The sequence below is a fragment of the Sus scrofa genome, chromosome 2 (assembly GCF_000003025.6).
Source record: "Sus scrofa isolate TJ Tabasco breed Duroc chromosome 2, Sscrofa11.1, whole genome shotgun sequence".
In the NCBI taxonomy this organism is placed as follows: domain Eukaryota; kingdom Metazoa; phylum Chordata; class Mammalia; order Artiodactyla; family Suidae; genus Sus; species Sus scrofa.
In genome coordinates this window covers 127,071,982-127,088,469 of record NC_010444.4, presented here as the reverse complement: position 1 = coordinate 127,088,469, position 16,488 = coordinate 127,071,982, and the positions used below count along the sequence as shown (strand labels likewise).

The following is a 16,488-nucleotide window of genomic DNA, read 5'->3' as shown; positions in this document are numbered from 1 at the left end:
ATGGAACTATGGAGACAGTTAAAAAAAACCCAACAGTTGCCAAGGGTTGGAGAGAGAGAGAGAGATGATTAGGTAAAGCACAGAGGATGCTTAGGAAAGTGTAACTACTCTGTATGATACTATAATGGTAGATACATGTCACTATAAATTTGTCCAAACCTAAGGAACATACAACACCAAGAGTGAACCCTAAGGTACACTATGGATTCTAGGTGATAATGATGTGTCAGTGTAGGTTGTAACAAATGTATCAATCTGGTGGGACTTGCTAATAATTTGACAGTATGCGAGCTGCGGGGTGGGGGAGGGAGATCTCTACATCTTCTGCCCAATCTTGCTGTGAATTTAAAAAGTGTTTTAAAAAGTAAGGTTACTTAAAAAAAAAAAAAAAAAAAAAAGGAAGGTTACTTCAGAAAATACGCTACTGTTTAAATGCATTTTCTCTAAACTTATTTAGATAAAGGAATACACCCAAACACTCTCCAACTGACCTTGAGGGTGTGATTACTATATAACAGTAATCAAACAAAAATTATGACCCTGAAATATCAGGAAATCATCAGTTAGAATCGTATTTTATCTCAGAAAGCAAGGAATTATGCAGTGCATTTTTAAACTGTTAAAATATAATTATAAAATGTAAATACGTGTTTTTAAAAGCCATTCGGAAGGCTTAAAGAGTAGGCCTCAGGATTGGGGCAATTAACTAGAAATTATATTAAATGAACCAAATCACAGAATGAGAGCACAGAAAGAAGGCATTTTTGTAACAACATAATTTTGTGATTACTTCCCTCCTATTCTGAGAGCTAACCACTTAGGGGCTTGAAATATCATTCTGCTACGAAACACAGATTTTTCTTAACACTTAGGAAGCAACTGGCAACTTACTCCGCAAATCCTAGTCTTTATATTCATGAATACTCAATAATAATTTAAAAATTTTATTAATTTAAAAATAAATTTTATCTCAAGATACTAAAAAGAAATAATATTTACTTCAAATAACTTCAACAAGAGGACATAAATGAAAAAAATTAATCGAAAGGAAGATTAAAAATGAGGTTCAAGTAGTTGACAAAAAAAGTCTTTAAAAAGATATTAAAAAGAAGACACTTGACAAGACACAATTAAAAATAACAATTCAACATGACTGTACTAAAGAATGCTTCCATTAAAGCAGACCAAGGGAATTCACATCTGCCACATGCAGCTTTATTGAAATTTCATCTTGAATGGTGACTTAACCAGTTATAAGAAAAGCATACATATGAATCACTGCATCTGCCTTCTGAACCTAATTAAGAGCAACAGATATACACCATAGGAACCAAGATGCTAGTTTCACAATGTGATTTTATTCTTCTGTATTCTTATTATTAAGGGACAATTTTTCTTTTTAAATCTGATAGTTTCCACCTCCATAAAGGAAAGATACATGGAAACCTGCACAAATGTCCCTCTAACCAAATTCTCTATTTTGAAAAGTTCATGTGAATAGGAAGTCCTTGAATGCACAAGAGTAAATGAATAAATATGAAGGTTTTAAAAGTAACAACCGATGTCCAGGCAAAGAAAGAAAGGAAGAAATTATATATACACAAATTAAAATCACCATCAAAACGCCATGTTTTCACTGTTCTTTTTTCTTTATCTCTTACTGACTCCTCCCAAAGTCAAGTGCTCTAAACTCAAAACACCACTAAATATTCCATGCTCACAGCCGTCCCAAACTTATAGAATGCTTCAACTCTGCAGCACTCACTCTACTTTAATTATTAAAAAAAAAAAAAGAATTCATGTAATCTGCCAAACAAATCTGTTTTTACCCATCTATTCCTGAATTCTACATTAGAACTGAGAAGAGACTTTTACAAATGGGAAAAAGTAAGTATTTAACACTTTTGTTCTTCACAGTACTTGCCAAAGAAATAATTTTTTGTTTTCTTCCTGAAAGAAAAGTAAAAAGAGACTATTACAACAGTTAAATGTCATTTCCCACGTTCTGAAGGCTTTTCCTAACAAGGACAAACATATCAGACTCACTTTGCTATTTCAACAAACAGAATGCTGTTACATTTACCATTGTTACCATGAAGAACACTAAGCCAGAAGGAAGTTGTGACTTCATGCCTCACAACGCAGTAGTGGTGAATCTTTGTTAGTTGTTATAAAATAGTCTTAACCACCATGAAATGAAAATTTCGCATAGACACTATTTGTGCAAACACAATCATGTCTGTTTCTAAACAGAAGACACAGTCCTGAAAACTGTATACCTACCCAATCATACCGGAAATCTATAAGGCAAGTTTGCTATTGAAAGGCACTCACCCCAAATACTGCCGGAAATATAAATACTACTGACTTTTCTTAAAGAAAGGCAAATTTACATTTTTCAGGCATTTCAAACACTGAAAAAATACCATGAGCCTACTATCAGGTAGGCTCTCAGGGAGGATGCCAGGTGCTTTCTGGTTCTGGCTGAGAGGCAGAAGCAGGGAAATACATCAGTTAGAGAAGCAGCGAAGATCAGGAGTTAGAGGTTTGATTAGATGACTTTTAAGGTCCTGGATAAATTGTGATTGTAGTGTAAGGTACATTTGGACAGTGATAAGTACTGATTAGTTTTTGGATAAGTACTGATTAGTTTTTGTTTCTGTCTATTCTCCCTTCTGTGTGAGACGCTAGATATAGAATCTAAAAGCAGAAAATTATGTCAGACTTCCTGTGATATGAAAACTGACCGTGCCTTAAAACTTAAGAATATTCTTAACTATTGTAAACACAACCTAGAGCTGATTTTTTAGAAAGGCACAAAAGTAATTCAATGGGAAAGAATATGCTATAAAAAGACTATCTCAATCCCTATCTCACATCGCACACAAAAAAACAAATTCTAGACGGTAAAATAAAACATAGAACGTTCTCATTACAAAGGATACAGATTTCTTAGGATTTAAAAACTAATCATAAAAGAAAAATTGATAAATTAGACTTCATGAACATTCACGACTTTTACTCATCAATTGGCAATATTAGGAAAATGACTAGACAAGCCACAGACTGGAAGAAAATATTCAGAGAACATATATTTGCCAAAGGAGTTATATCCAGACTACAGAGAGAATTCCTACAAATCGGCAATTAAACAATGTGCACAACACAAAAGAAGATCTACGAATGGTCAATGAGCACACAGAGCAGTGCTCATAATCATGAGACAATAAAATAAAATACCACTACACACATTCACTGGGATGGCTACAACAAAGAAGTATCACAACACCAAATACTGTCAAAAATGTGAAACAAATAGAACTCTCATTCATTGCTGGTAGAAACAGAAAATGGTATGAATGCTTTGGTGAACTGGTTGGCAGTTTTCTAGCCAGATAATACCTACAAGACGACCAAATAATTCCGATCTTAGAATAATGATTTACAAGGATGCCACTATAGTTTTAATCATAACAGCAAAAAAATGTTGATACTCAAAATGCTCATCAACATTAGAAGGAATAAACAACTTGTGGTATATTTATGCAATGGAATACTACTCTACTGCATAGAAACAAACTACTGTCAACACAGATGAATCTCAGACATATTGGACTGCGCAAAAGAAGTCATATCATTCCTTTTATATGAAGTAATAGAATCAGCAAGACTAACCTACAGTGACAGAAATCAGATCAGCAGTTGCTTTTTTTTTTTTTTTTCTGCTCTTTGTGTTTAAGTCCGCACCCACGGCATATGGAAGTTCCCAGGCTTGGGATCCAACAGGAGCTATAGCTGCCAGCCTACACCACAGCCACAGCCACAGCAACACTGGATCCCCAACTCACTGAGAGCAGCCAGAGATTGAAATCGCATCCTCACGGATACTAGTCAGATTTGTTTCTGCTGCGCCACAATGGGAACTCCCAGCAGTTGCTTTTGGAGAGTGACTGAGGAAGAGCAAGAAGGAAGTCTAAGGGGTGGTAAAAAGTGTGGTAAATCTTGGTATAGTTGTGTGTGATACAGGTGTATAGATTTGTCAGTACTCCCAAATTATACACTCAAATGTTGTGTACTTCACTCAGGGTACCTTTCACTTCAATTTTAAAAAGGACTCTTCAATAAAATAAGAAACAAATATCACAATTCTAGTAAGCTTACTTTTACGAAGGGTTAACAGTTACCAATTCTGAAACTACATTCTGAGTATCCTAGGCTTCTAAAAATAAGTAAATATCCCAAATAGTGGTAGCCAGATATCTCATTGTAGGCAACGAAAGATATAAACATAGAAAAGGGAAAGAAATTACATATATGAAAAGGGGAGATACCACTTTGTGCCATTAGACTGAAATTTTCAGTATCAGAATAAACTCATGGTTTTTAACACACAGATATTAATATATGTGTATACATGCATACATATGTGTAGGCATGTTTGTATGTGTACATATATGGGTATACATAGATACACACAAGTCAGTACGTATGTGTATATTCACACAAACATACACACATTGCTAAGTTCTGCTACAGAAGGGGCCTAGAAGCTCTAACATACCAGTAGCAATCACTGTACTTCAAATCTTGATATCTATATACCATTATCCAATAAAAGGAAACAGGGCTTTTTAGAAAAATGTATCTGGGCTACAGCCAAGAAGCTAAAAAAATGAGGCTGGAACAACTTGTTGCATAAGAAAGTAAAGAAGTTCCCAAAGACTCATGAGAACATGCCAAAGGTACAGTGAAGCCAACTTGATAGAGCAACCATAGCCAAAACTAGGATAATTAGAGCATCAAAATAAATAATGATAGTAATGGACCATAAATAATAATAATAATGGACTATAAATAATAATAGTAATAAATAATGACAGTAATGGACTATAAATAATAATAATAATAATAAATAATGATAGTAATGGACTATAAATAATAATAGTAATGGACTATAACAAATTCAATTAGATAAGAATCCATGAGTCTATACAGATATAAGTCAATAAATAAGAGAAGAAGGGAAAGCTTTTGCCTACATTAGAATGTAAACTAGTATATATATACAAAGAATGGTGGAGCTAAAAAAAATCAACTGATATTAAATCTAGGGAGCAAAAATTTGCTAAGAAACAACATATTACATAATTCCAAAAACTTACTTAGAAAATATTTTTAATTAAAAATTAACAAAGGGAAAATAAACTTTTAAGAGGAGAAACTTGGCAAATACTAACGTAAGCAAGTGACCAAAACTACTTGGAACCAGAGTTCCCACCATGGCTCAATTGTAACGAACCCGAGTAGTATCCACGAGGACGGGGGTTCCATCCCTGGCCTTGATCAGTGGGTTAAGGATCTGGCATTGCCATGAACTGCGGCGCAGGTCGGTAGCTACAGCTCTGATTCAACCCTTAACCTGGGAACTTCGATGTATCATGGGTGCAGCCTTACAAAGACCAAAAAAAAAAAAAAAAAAAGGCTACTTGGAACCAAGTGAAATCAGGTCCTTTCTGACATTTCTGACATGATACACTGAGCATCGCTTCTATGACACTTGTGCTAAAACTGCATACCTAAAGATAATCATGAAGAAATATCAGAAACTCAAACTGAGAACATTATACAAAATAGCCTGTACTCCACAAAAACATTAAAGTTATACCATAAAGAAAGGCAAAGCATTGTCCCGGACGAAAAGAGACTAAAGAGATACGACAAATAGATGAAATGTGAACCTGGACTGGATCCTGAACTGCCGGGGGTGGGGGGGCACACCTCTAAGAAACCCTGTATAGTTGATACTATTTTACCATTTTTACAAATAAGGAACCCCTTTTAAAAGGTTAAATAATAGCCAGTGCAGAATCCACAGCACCTTTAAGGTATGTACTCTCACCATTCAATGTATTGAGCAAGTGGGTATCTCCCTGGCTAGCTGTATCAGAAAGACTGTTTCAATCAAAAATCTTTACACATGTTAAATTCAGTTGAAATTAAATATTCTCTCATATTCTTTAACAGAAATAATCAAATGGATCAACCTAAGTGAATCAAAATTGAACATTTCAAGTTCTATAAAAAAAGATACTGTAAATGTGAGGATATTCGTCATTCATTTATCCTAAAGCAACTTACTTTAAAAGAATTTTATTAAATATAAATAAAAATAAACTTTAGTTAGACAGGATAATTTAAAAATACAATAGAAGCAATTATAACCTGCAAAAACAGAACCAGAATAACAAATAAAAATACACTGTTAGTTTAATGAGTTTAAACTTTCATACTTATAAAAGGTACACATACCTTTTCCTAAATGTGTGTTTATGCTCATATATCTAGCTGTTCCTGTAAGGCTCTTGTGTTCTCTGTATGGTATGTGTTTCTTTGTCTCTGGGTCAATATATTCCTTTGCCAAACCAAAATCTATAATATGAATGACTTGCTGGGTTTTGTTTCCTGGTCGTCCTATTAAGAAGTTCTCAGGTTTTACATCTCTGTATATCAAGTTCTTTGAATGCACATATTCCATGCGAGAAATCTTGATTCAAAAAAGAGAAGATAAATTTTATTTTAGGCTTTGTCTAGCGTAAGGTAGTATGATAAAGGCAAGATAATTTTCACAATGAAAATACATAAAGAAGAAAAAATAAGAAATTCTTTCAACTCTTTAAAAGTAACATGACAGCAGTCTCTAGTTTCTCAAATATATGTCCAATAATGATTAAAAATCTTTGCTTTTTATTATTATGGTCACTTATAAATGAAAGTACTTGAATTTTACAAATTCCTTCATATTACTAAGCCTGATTCAATCAACATTTTCAGATCATGCTACCTAATAGAATCAAAAAGCTTTGTTTACTTCATCAAACAGTTTTAAAAAGTCATCAACTACAATCACGTATTCATAAAGCTGCAATTTATTCCTCCTTATCAGGTCAGTAATAGAGAAACTTACTATTATACTAAAGAAGTTTAAAGAGTCTAAACTGTTAAAAACAATTAACAGAGCACCTTTGTTACCTTTTTCTTCTCTTAACTGTTTTCTTTACTTTTGCACTTAGGTATTAAACATTTAAAAAAACTTAAGATTAGAAAACTGTGGAATACAACTCTAATAATAATAATACATTTTTATTAATTGCTTTACACATTTCAAATAATGTTCATTGTATAAACTCTCACAAAACAGAATACTACCAATAAGCAAATAAAAGTGCTTGATTTAGTGATAATCATGGTTTACAACACAATGGAAGTAAACACATAGTCACTCAGGCCATTTTTGTTCATTTGTTAACAAATTTTGGTCATATAACATCAAGTATTCTATTACCTATACTTTTCACTAACAATATATTATCAGCATTTTCCAGGTGATGAAACATTCTTTTAACATATACTTTTTAATGGCTGCATATTATTTTATGGTTATTAATGATTTCAACTAACACTGTAATTTCTGTGCAGTTTTGGTTGCTTCCCACTTTACTATAAACATCTTTGCACAAAAACCTTTAAGTATATCTGAATATATCCATAGGACAAATCTGTAGAAGTAAAAGTAACAAGTCAATGGATAAAAGCAATTTAAAGACTTCAGCATATACCAACTGGCATTTGTTTCAAAACTGCATTAAAATCATCCTCTAAGTTGTTTCCCTATAGGCTCCCTGGAGTTCAAATGGTTTCTAAGATTCTCTCATTAGTTTGTTTCTTCTTTTTCTAGGCCATTTTAATTTATTACTAAGATTAAAAAATCCATGTTCCTGAGCATTCTGACCTTAAAGCAATAAGATATTAATTCCTTTATATACATAAAAAACAAATGATGCAGTTATTTTAAATTATATTCATCCTAAAAAGATAATGACATTAAAAGCAAACATACGGGTTCCCGTTGTGACTAAGTGGTAACGAACCTGACTAGTATCCATGAGGATGCGGATTCTACCCCTGGCCTCACTTAGTGAGTTAAGGATCTGACAGTGCCATGAGCTGTGGTGTAGGGTCAAAGACGAGGCTTGGATCTGGCATTGCTATGACTGTGGCACAGGCCAGCAGCTACAGCTCTGATTCACCCCTAGCCTGGGAACTTCCACATGCCTCAGGTGTGGCCCTAAGAAAAAGACAAAACAAAAGTAAAAAGTAAAACATGTATATTTTTATTAAGTCAAATGCTGTGTAAGATAATGTTGCAAAACTTTCAACTTTTAATGTAAATTAGTAACCAGACCATACAATTGTTCAAGCAATTTCAAAACATCCTGCTTACTTACCAGTTGGATAGCTATCATGAGAACTGTTTTAAGAGAAAATGTTCTATCACACAAATCAAACAAATCTTCCAAACTAGGTCCCAGCAGTTCCAGCACCATAGCATTGTATTTACCACAAGGGCCAAAATAGTAAACTTGAGGTATACCATCTGCGGGAAAAGACAAAGGATTTTAATAGCTTCTTCATTTAAATATCAAATTTTGCTTCGTAGAAAAATCAATAAATGATTTTTAAAATAATTTCGTAGTTTCAAGAACTACATCACTATTTTTACTTTTTCCATACAAAACACAAACTTTTCCTGGCCCCACCTTCTCCCTCCCTATTCCCCTCCTTGATTTTCACAGTGTAGCTCAGTTACACCTCTCCTCTATTACTGAACAACATGATAAACAGTGCTTACTTGTTGGGCTCCACCACCTCACCATAGAAAGAAACTGCACTGAGATTTACATTTCCATGGCCTGGAGAAATGCTTGCCACACAGGAAAGATTTTATTTTTACAGAACAAAGCAGTCACCTCACTCTTTAATAACGCTGTGGTAGACATAGTTCAAGCCCCAAGAGTCCCATCCTCTGGGGCACAAAGTACCATGTTGTGGAAGAGGCCCACATGCCAGAGAATGGTGGGCAGGCTCTATGAACTGAGAGCCTCATCATATAGCCATGAGGAACTGAATTCTCAAAATAGTGAGTGAGCTTACAATAGGGCTCTGAGCCTCAGAAAAGACTGCAGTCAAGGCTTACATCTTGATTTCAGCCTAGAAAGACCCTCAACAAAGGCCAAAGCTAATCCATGCCTGAACTCATGACCCATAGAAATTGACTGTTATTCTATGCCACTAATTACTAAATAATTCATTACGCAGTGAAAAATAACACAAACTTCAAATATAAAATCTAAATGCGCAGAAATCATCTGGATTTTATTTTTAGAACAGACTACCAATAAACTAGCACACAAGAGGTGGTCGTTTTATCTTGATATTGCATTTGTCTATCTGTTATGAAGAAATGAACTTCTTCCATCTTAAATGTCTCATTTTTACTTACAAATGTTTTTTGTTTTGTTTAATAATTTTAGAAAGGAAAAACTTTCTAAAATACAAAAAAACCTTCCTATCTTTTTAAAATAAAGAGTATTGGGAACATAATTTCATTCTTGTTGTTTATTATAACTGTCATTTTGCATAACGATTATTGCATGAGCAAAACAAAACACTAAACTAGAAGCCAGGATAACTAGGTTCTTACTTCAGCTTAATATTAATTATTCACAAGTAGATCTCCATTTATCTATAATATTAGTAGTTTAGATAAGCCCTGTTTTTCTGAAGTGTAAATATGAGGGAGGAACAGAACAGCTGAAGATAGGAAGTAAGACGATATAATCATGATAGGGTAGGGGAAAAAGACACGTTCAAATCACATGCATGGTTCCCTCCCCCAAAATAGAGATTCTCACATACTTCCATGTGTACACATAACCACCCTACACCCACACATCTCTCTTCTTCTCCCTTCCTTTCTCTCTCTGTCTCACACACACACACAAAATTTCCCCCTGCCACTTAGAATCATCATCTTAGCATGAGCCACTCTTACTAGAGTCACTCCTATCATATTTAAGTCATATATAACCCCATAATATGTAAAAGCAGATAAAAGGCTTGGAAATAGTGAATTAGAGACTCACATTTACTCCAACTCTGAAATACTGCTTTTACAACTCTATATACATTATGAGCCTAGAAATGCAATTAAGACTTATCCACAACTCTCAGCTACTTAATTTTTACTGCTTTTTCCCCTTCTATGCCACTGCAAGTACTAACTTCTATGCTCTTAATTTAGTAATCTCTAATAACCCATTTCCACTCTTTAATTTACTGCTGCTGGTCATAAAGATGTTCATGAAACTCAGAAGAAGAAAGGATGAACACAGTGAGAATTTCAACAGAGAGAGAAATATAGGAAAGTACCAAATCAATTGGTCAACTGAAAAATACACTAGATGGGTTCAACAGTAGACAGAATGAGGTGAAAGGGTGAATCAGTGAACTGCAAGGCAAAACAATTAAACTCATCAGAGAAGCAAAATGAAAAGAATTTTTTAAAGTGAAATTAACTTAATAAACCTTTGAGAGAGCATCAAGCAGAATAATTGCATAATAAGGGTCCCAGGACAAGGGAGAGAAAAAAGGTGCCAGAAAAATTATGTAAAGAAATATGTGCAAAAAAATTCCTCTAATTTGGGAAAGGAAACAGACATCCAGGACTAAGAATCCCAAAGAGTTCCATAAACACTAACCCAAACAGACAGACACCAAGATATATTATAATTAAAATGGAATAAGTTAAGGATAAAGAGAGCATCCTAAAAAGAACAAGAGGAAAAAAAAATGTTACATACAATGATGTATACCCCCCCAGAAGACTAAGAGCAGATTTTTCAGCCAAAACTTTACAGGCCAGGAGTAATAGCATAACCTATTCAAAGGGCTAAAGGGAAAAAATTTCCAACCAAGAATTCTCTACCTAGCAAGATTATCATTCAGAATTGAGGAAAAGATCAAGAGTTTCCCAGATAAACAAGAGCTAAAGGGGTTCATCAGCATAAACTGGCCCTACAAGAAATATTTAATAGATTTCCTAAGATGAAAAGAAAAAGTACTAATTAATAAGAAAACACATAAAAGTAAAAACCTCACTGGAAAAGGTAAAAATATAATAAAACTAGTGGATCAATCACTTATACAGCAAACATGACTGATAAAAGACAAAAAAAATAGTAAATTTAAATTATAATAGTAATTTAAGGGATACATAAAATAAAAAGTCAAAATGTGTCATCAAAAGTATTAGACAACAGGGGGAGAGAATGGAGAAGTAAAAAGATAAATCTTTGAAATGTGTTCATATTTAAGTTGCTACCTGCTTAAAACAGGCCAAGACTTACATAAAATGTTAAATGAGAACCTCACAGTAAACAAAGGGAAAAAAAACTTATAGTAAAAACACAAAATGGAAAGAAATCTAAATATAACACTGAAGAACACCATCAAAACACAAGGGAAGAGGGAAAGAGGAGAAGAACAGAGAGGAACTATAAGAAAGCCAGAAAACTAACAAAATGACAATAAGTACATACTTATCAGTAATAACTTTAAGTGTAAATGGACTAAAATAGCTGGATTAGAAGACAGTAAGGAGCCTTTTAAAAAACAGATCCATCTATATGCTGCCTACCTGAGATCCACATCAGGAGAAAAAATACTCACAGGCTGAAAGTTAAGGAATGAAAAAAATTTCCAAGCAAATGTAAATGAAAAGAAAGCTGGAGTGGCTATACTCATTTCAGACAGAATAGACTTTAAAATAAACACTATAATAAAAGACAAAGGCATACATAATGACAAAGGTGTCAATCAAGGAAGAAGATATAACATTTATAAATGCATATGCATCCACTAGAGGAACAATAAGATAAAATGAAAATATTAACAGGGTAAATATAACACCCTACTTATATCAATGGATAGATCATCCAGATAAAAAAATCAAAAAAGAAAGCATCAAATTTAGATCACACATTAGATCACACAGACTTAATAGATATATATATAGAACATTCCATCTAAAAGCATCAAAATATACTTTTTTCTCAAGTGCACCTGAAATGTTCTCTGACAAAGATCATATAATAGGTCATAAAAAACTCTCAATATAAATTCAGAAAGGCTGAAATTATATTAAGCATATTCTTCTGCCACAATGCTATGAAACTAAATATCAATCACTAGAAAAAAAGAGCAAATAAACCATAATAGAAAGTAAATCAACTATAACAGAAAAAACAAGAACCTAAAGAAAAAGCAAAAAACATTAAAAACCACAAAAATATGGAAATTAAACAACATGCTACCAAAAAAACCAAAAGGTCAACAAAGAAATCATAAAGTACCTAGAGACAAATGAGAACAGAGATACAACATACCAAAATCCATGTGATACAGCAAAAGCAGTTCAAAGAAGAAAGTCCATAGCAATACAGGCCTACCTCAAGAAACAAGAGAAATCCAAAATAAATAATCTAACTTTACATGTAAAGGAAATATAAAAAGAGTAAATGAGGCTCAATATTAGAAGGAAGAAAATAATAAAGACCAGAGTGGAAATAAATAAAATAGACATTTAAAAAACAGTAAAGATCAATGAAACTAAGAGGTTGCTATTTGAAAAGATAAAACTGACAAATCTTTAGCTCAACTAACCATGGGGGAAAAAAAGAGGGAACTCAAATAAAATCAGAAATAAAAGAGGAGAAACTACAATTGACACCACAGAAATACAAAAAATTACAAAGGACTACTATGAAAAATTATACACCCACAGATTAGACAACCTAGAAGAGATGGAAAATTCCCAGAAATATACAATCTACCAAGACAAAATCATGAAGAAATAGAACATCTGAATAGAACAATTACTAGTAAGGAGGCTGAAATAGTAATCAAAAAGCTCACAACAAACAAAAATCTAGTATCAAATGGCTTCACTGGCAAATTAATTTGAAGAACATGTCATAGCAGTCCTTCTCAAACTCTTCCAAAAAACTGAAGAGGAAGAAAACTTTCCAAACACATCTTATGATGCCAGCATTACTCTAATACCAAAACTACAGGAACGCTGTAAAAGAAAATTACAGGCCAATATCTTTAATGAACAAAGATGCAAAAATCTTCAACAAAATATTAGCAAACCAAATTCAGCAATACATTAAAAGAATCAAACACCATGACCAAGTGGGAATTATCCCAAAGATGCAAGAATGTTCAACATATGCAAATCAATCAATATGATAATCACATTAATAAAATGAAGGATAATGATCACATGATCATCTCAATAAATGCAGAAAAAGCATTTGACAAAATTCATAGGGGTAGAGAGTGAACATATCTTAACCTAACAAAGGCAATATATGACAAGTCCAAAAGTAACATCATACTCAATGATGAAAAACTAAAAGCTTTTCCTCTAAGATTAGGCAGGAACAAAACAAGGATATCCACTCTCACCACTTCTATTCATACAGTACTGGAAATACTAGCCACAGCAATTAGGCAATAAAAAATAATAAAAGTGATCCAAATCAGAAAGAAAGAAGTAAAAGTGTCATTATTTGCAGATGACATGATACTATATATTAAAAGTCCTAATAATGCCACAAATAATATCTGTTCAAACCAATAAATGAATTCAAGATAAAAAAATCAATATATGGAAATCTTTCTATACACTAAAAATAAACTATCAGAAAGAGAAATTAAGATCCCATCTACCACCACTGCACAAAAAAAAAGTATCTAGCAATAAATTTAATCAAGGAAGTGAAAGAGCTATACACTGAAAATTTTAAGACACTGATGAAAAAAATTGAAGAAGACAAATAAATGGAAATATATTTCATACTTATGGAATGGACGAATTTATATTGTTAAAATGTCTATACTACTCAGAACAATCCACAAATTCAATGCAATCCCTATCAAAATTTCAATGATATAGTTCACATGACTATAACAAACAATCTAAAATTTGTATGGAACTATAAAAGACACCAAACAGTCAAAACAATCTTGAGAAAGAGCAAAACTGGAAGTTGTCATGCTCCCTAATTTCAAGCTACAGCAAACCTTTAAACAACATAGATCTGAACTGTATTTACATGCAGATTTTTTTTCAATAGTAAATACTAGAGTACTACACAATGTGAGGGTGATTGAATCTGAAGATGCAGAATCATGAATACAGAAGAACTGTGTATACCAAGGGTCAGCTAAAAGTTACACTTGGTTATATCTGACTTTTCAACTTTGCCACAGAGGGTAGCAACCCTAATCCTCACAGTGTTCAAGGCTCAAATGTATACTACAAACCTATACTAAACAAAACAGTATGGAACTGGAGCAAAAACAGACACACAGATCAATGGAACAGAACTGAGAGTCCAGAAATAAACCCACACATATATGGACAATTAAATGACAACAGAGAGGCAAAGAGCATATGACGGAGAAAGGATGGTCTCTTCCATAAATGGTGTTGGGGAAAACTAGAAAGCTACAGGAGCTCCTATTGTGGCACAATGGGATTGGCAGTGTCTTGGGAGCACTGGGACAAAGGTTGGATTCCCAGCCTGGCACAGTGGGTTAAGGATCTGGAGTTGCCACAGCTGCAAGTTAAGTTACAGCTATGGCTCAGATCTGATCCATGGCCTGGGAATTCCATATGTCAGAGGGTGGCAAAAAAAAAAAAAAAAGGACAGCTATAAGCCAAAGAATCACGCTAGACCACTATCTGACACCACACACAAAAATTAACTCAAAATGGATTTAAGACCTGAATGTAAAACCAGAAGCCATAAAACTCCTAAACGAAAACATGGGAGGTAGCTTCACCCACATGTGTTAGAGGTATTTTTGTGGATCTAATTCCAAAACCAAGGGAAACGAAAGCAAATATAAACAAATGGACTGTATAAAACTAAAAAGCTTCTGCAAAGTGAAAGAAACCATCATCAAAATGAAAAGGCAACCTACTGAATGGGAAAAGTTATTTGCAAATCATATATCCAATAAGGGATTTAGATCCAAAATATACAAGTAACTCTTACAACTCAAAAACAAAAAAAAAAAAACCTGATTAAAACGAGAAGAGGATCTGAAAAGACATTTTTCTAAAGAAGACATACAGATGCCAAAAGCCAGTGAAAAGATGTTCAACATCACTAATGAGGGAAATGCAAATCAACACCACAAGAAGAAATCACTGCACACCCATCAGAATGTTATCAAGTAGTATCAAAAAGAGAAAAAATAAGTATTGGAGAGAATGAGAAGAAAAGTAAATCCTTGTATACCACTGGTGGGATTGCAAACTGAGGCACCCACTTTGGAAAAATGTTGATTCCTCAAAAAAATTAAGAACAGCACTACCTTACAACCCAGCTATTCCACTTCTGGGTATCACAGAAACACAAACACAGTATTTTGAAAAGAATACATGAACCCCTATCCTTTACAGTAGCCAACATACAGAAATAACCTAAGTATTCGTGGAAGTATGAATGAATAAAGAAGATGAGGTACATGTACATCATGGAATACTATCCCACCATTAAAAAAGAATGAAATCCTGTTATCTTCAACAACATGGATGGACCCTGAAAATTTTATGCCGAGTGAACTTAAGTCAGACAAAGAAAGACAAATGCTGTAAAATTTCAAATTTCACTCATCTGTAGAATCTAAAAAAAAAAAAAAAAAAAAAAAGAACAAACTAAATAAAACAAAAACAAACTCATAGATATAGAGATCAGATTAGTGGTTACCCAGAGGGAAAGAGCTGGGGGGAACTGGTGAAATGGGTAAAGGGGGAGGCGGGGTCAGCTGTAAGATGATAGATGATAACTAGAATTGTGGCGATGATCACTTTGTAGTATGTACAGGCACATTTTGGAGACATTTCGGGTTCAGTTCTAGACCAGGGCAATAAAGGGAATATTAAAATACAGCAAGTCACATGAGTTTGGTTTACTGGTGCATACAAAAGTTATGTATACTATATTGTAGTCTATTAAGTGTGCAATAGTACTATGTTTAAAAATACAATATATATACTTTAATTTAAAAATACTTTACTGCTCAAAAATGCTAACCATCATCTGACCCTTTAGCAAGTCATAGTAGTAACACCAAAGATCACTCATCACAGATCATCATAAATAATGATTGGAAAATATGAAATATGATGAGAATTAGCAAAATGTGACAAAGAGACATGAAGTGAGCTGTTGGAAAAGCGTCATCAGACTTGCTCACTGAAGGGTTGCTACTTTCAATTTGCCTAAAAAACAAAAAAAACTGTGAAGCACAGTTAGTCGAAGAACAATAAGAAAAAAAGGGGCGATATGCCTGTACAGATGATGTATACCTGAAATTGTAATGCTGTACACAGCTAAAACATACTTTTAGAGGACTTCAAAAAAAAAGCTTGAATTGGAGAAAGATTTAAACCACAGTTATGTAATCCACGTATTAAGCGTAACTGAGCAAGTATTTCTCATGTACTCTCGCCAATATTCAAAGTTACATAGCCTTACTTTTACTCATTAACTATTAACTTCATTTTAGAGC

General features: G+C 33.5%; 1 protein-coding gene across 13 annotated transcripts in view; it reads right to left on the bottom strand.

Annotated features, from left to right (window-relative positions):
* Nucleotides 1-16,488, bottom strand: part of CSNK1G3 (casein kinase 1 gamma 3) — a 115,812-nt gene that overhangs the window by 41,078 nt on the left and 58,246 nt on the right. For all 13 annotated transcript variants that reach the window (XM_021084691.1, XM_021084697.1, XM_021084699.1 and 10 more), the window contains exons 5-6: nt 8,286-8,434; nt 6,310-6,544 (exon numbers count right to left, since the gene is read on the bottom strand). In XM_021084691.1, the coding sequence (XP_020940350.1) occupies nt 6,310-6,544; nt 8,286-8,434 (384 nt within the window). The remainder of the gene's footprint in view (nt 1-6,309; nt 6,545-8,285; nt 8,435-16,488) is intronic.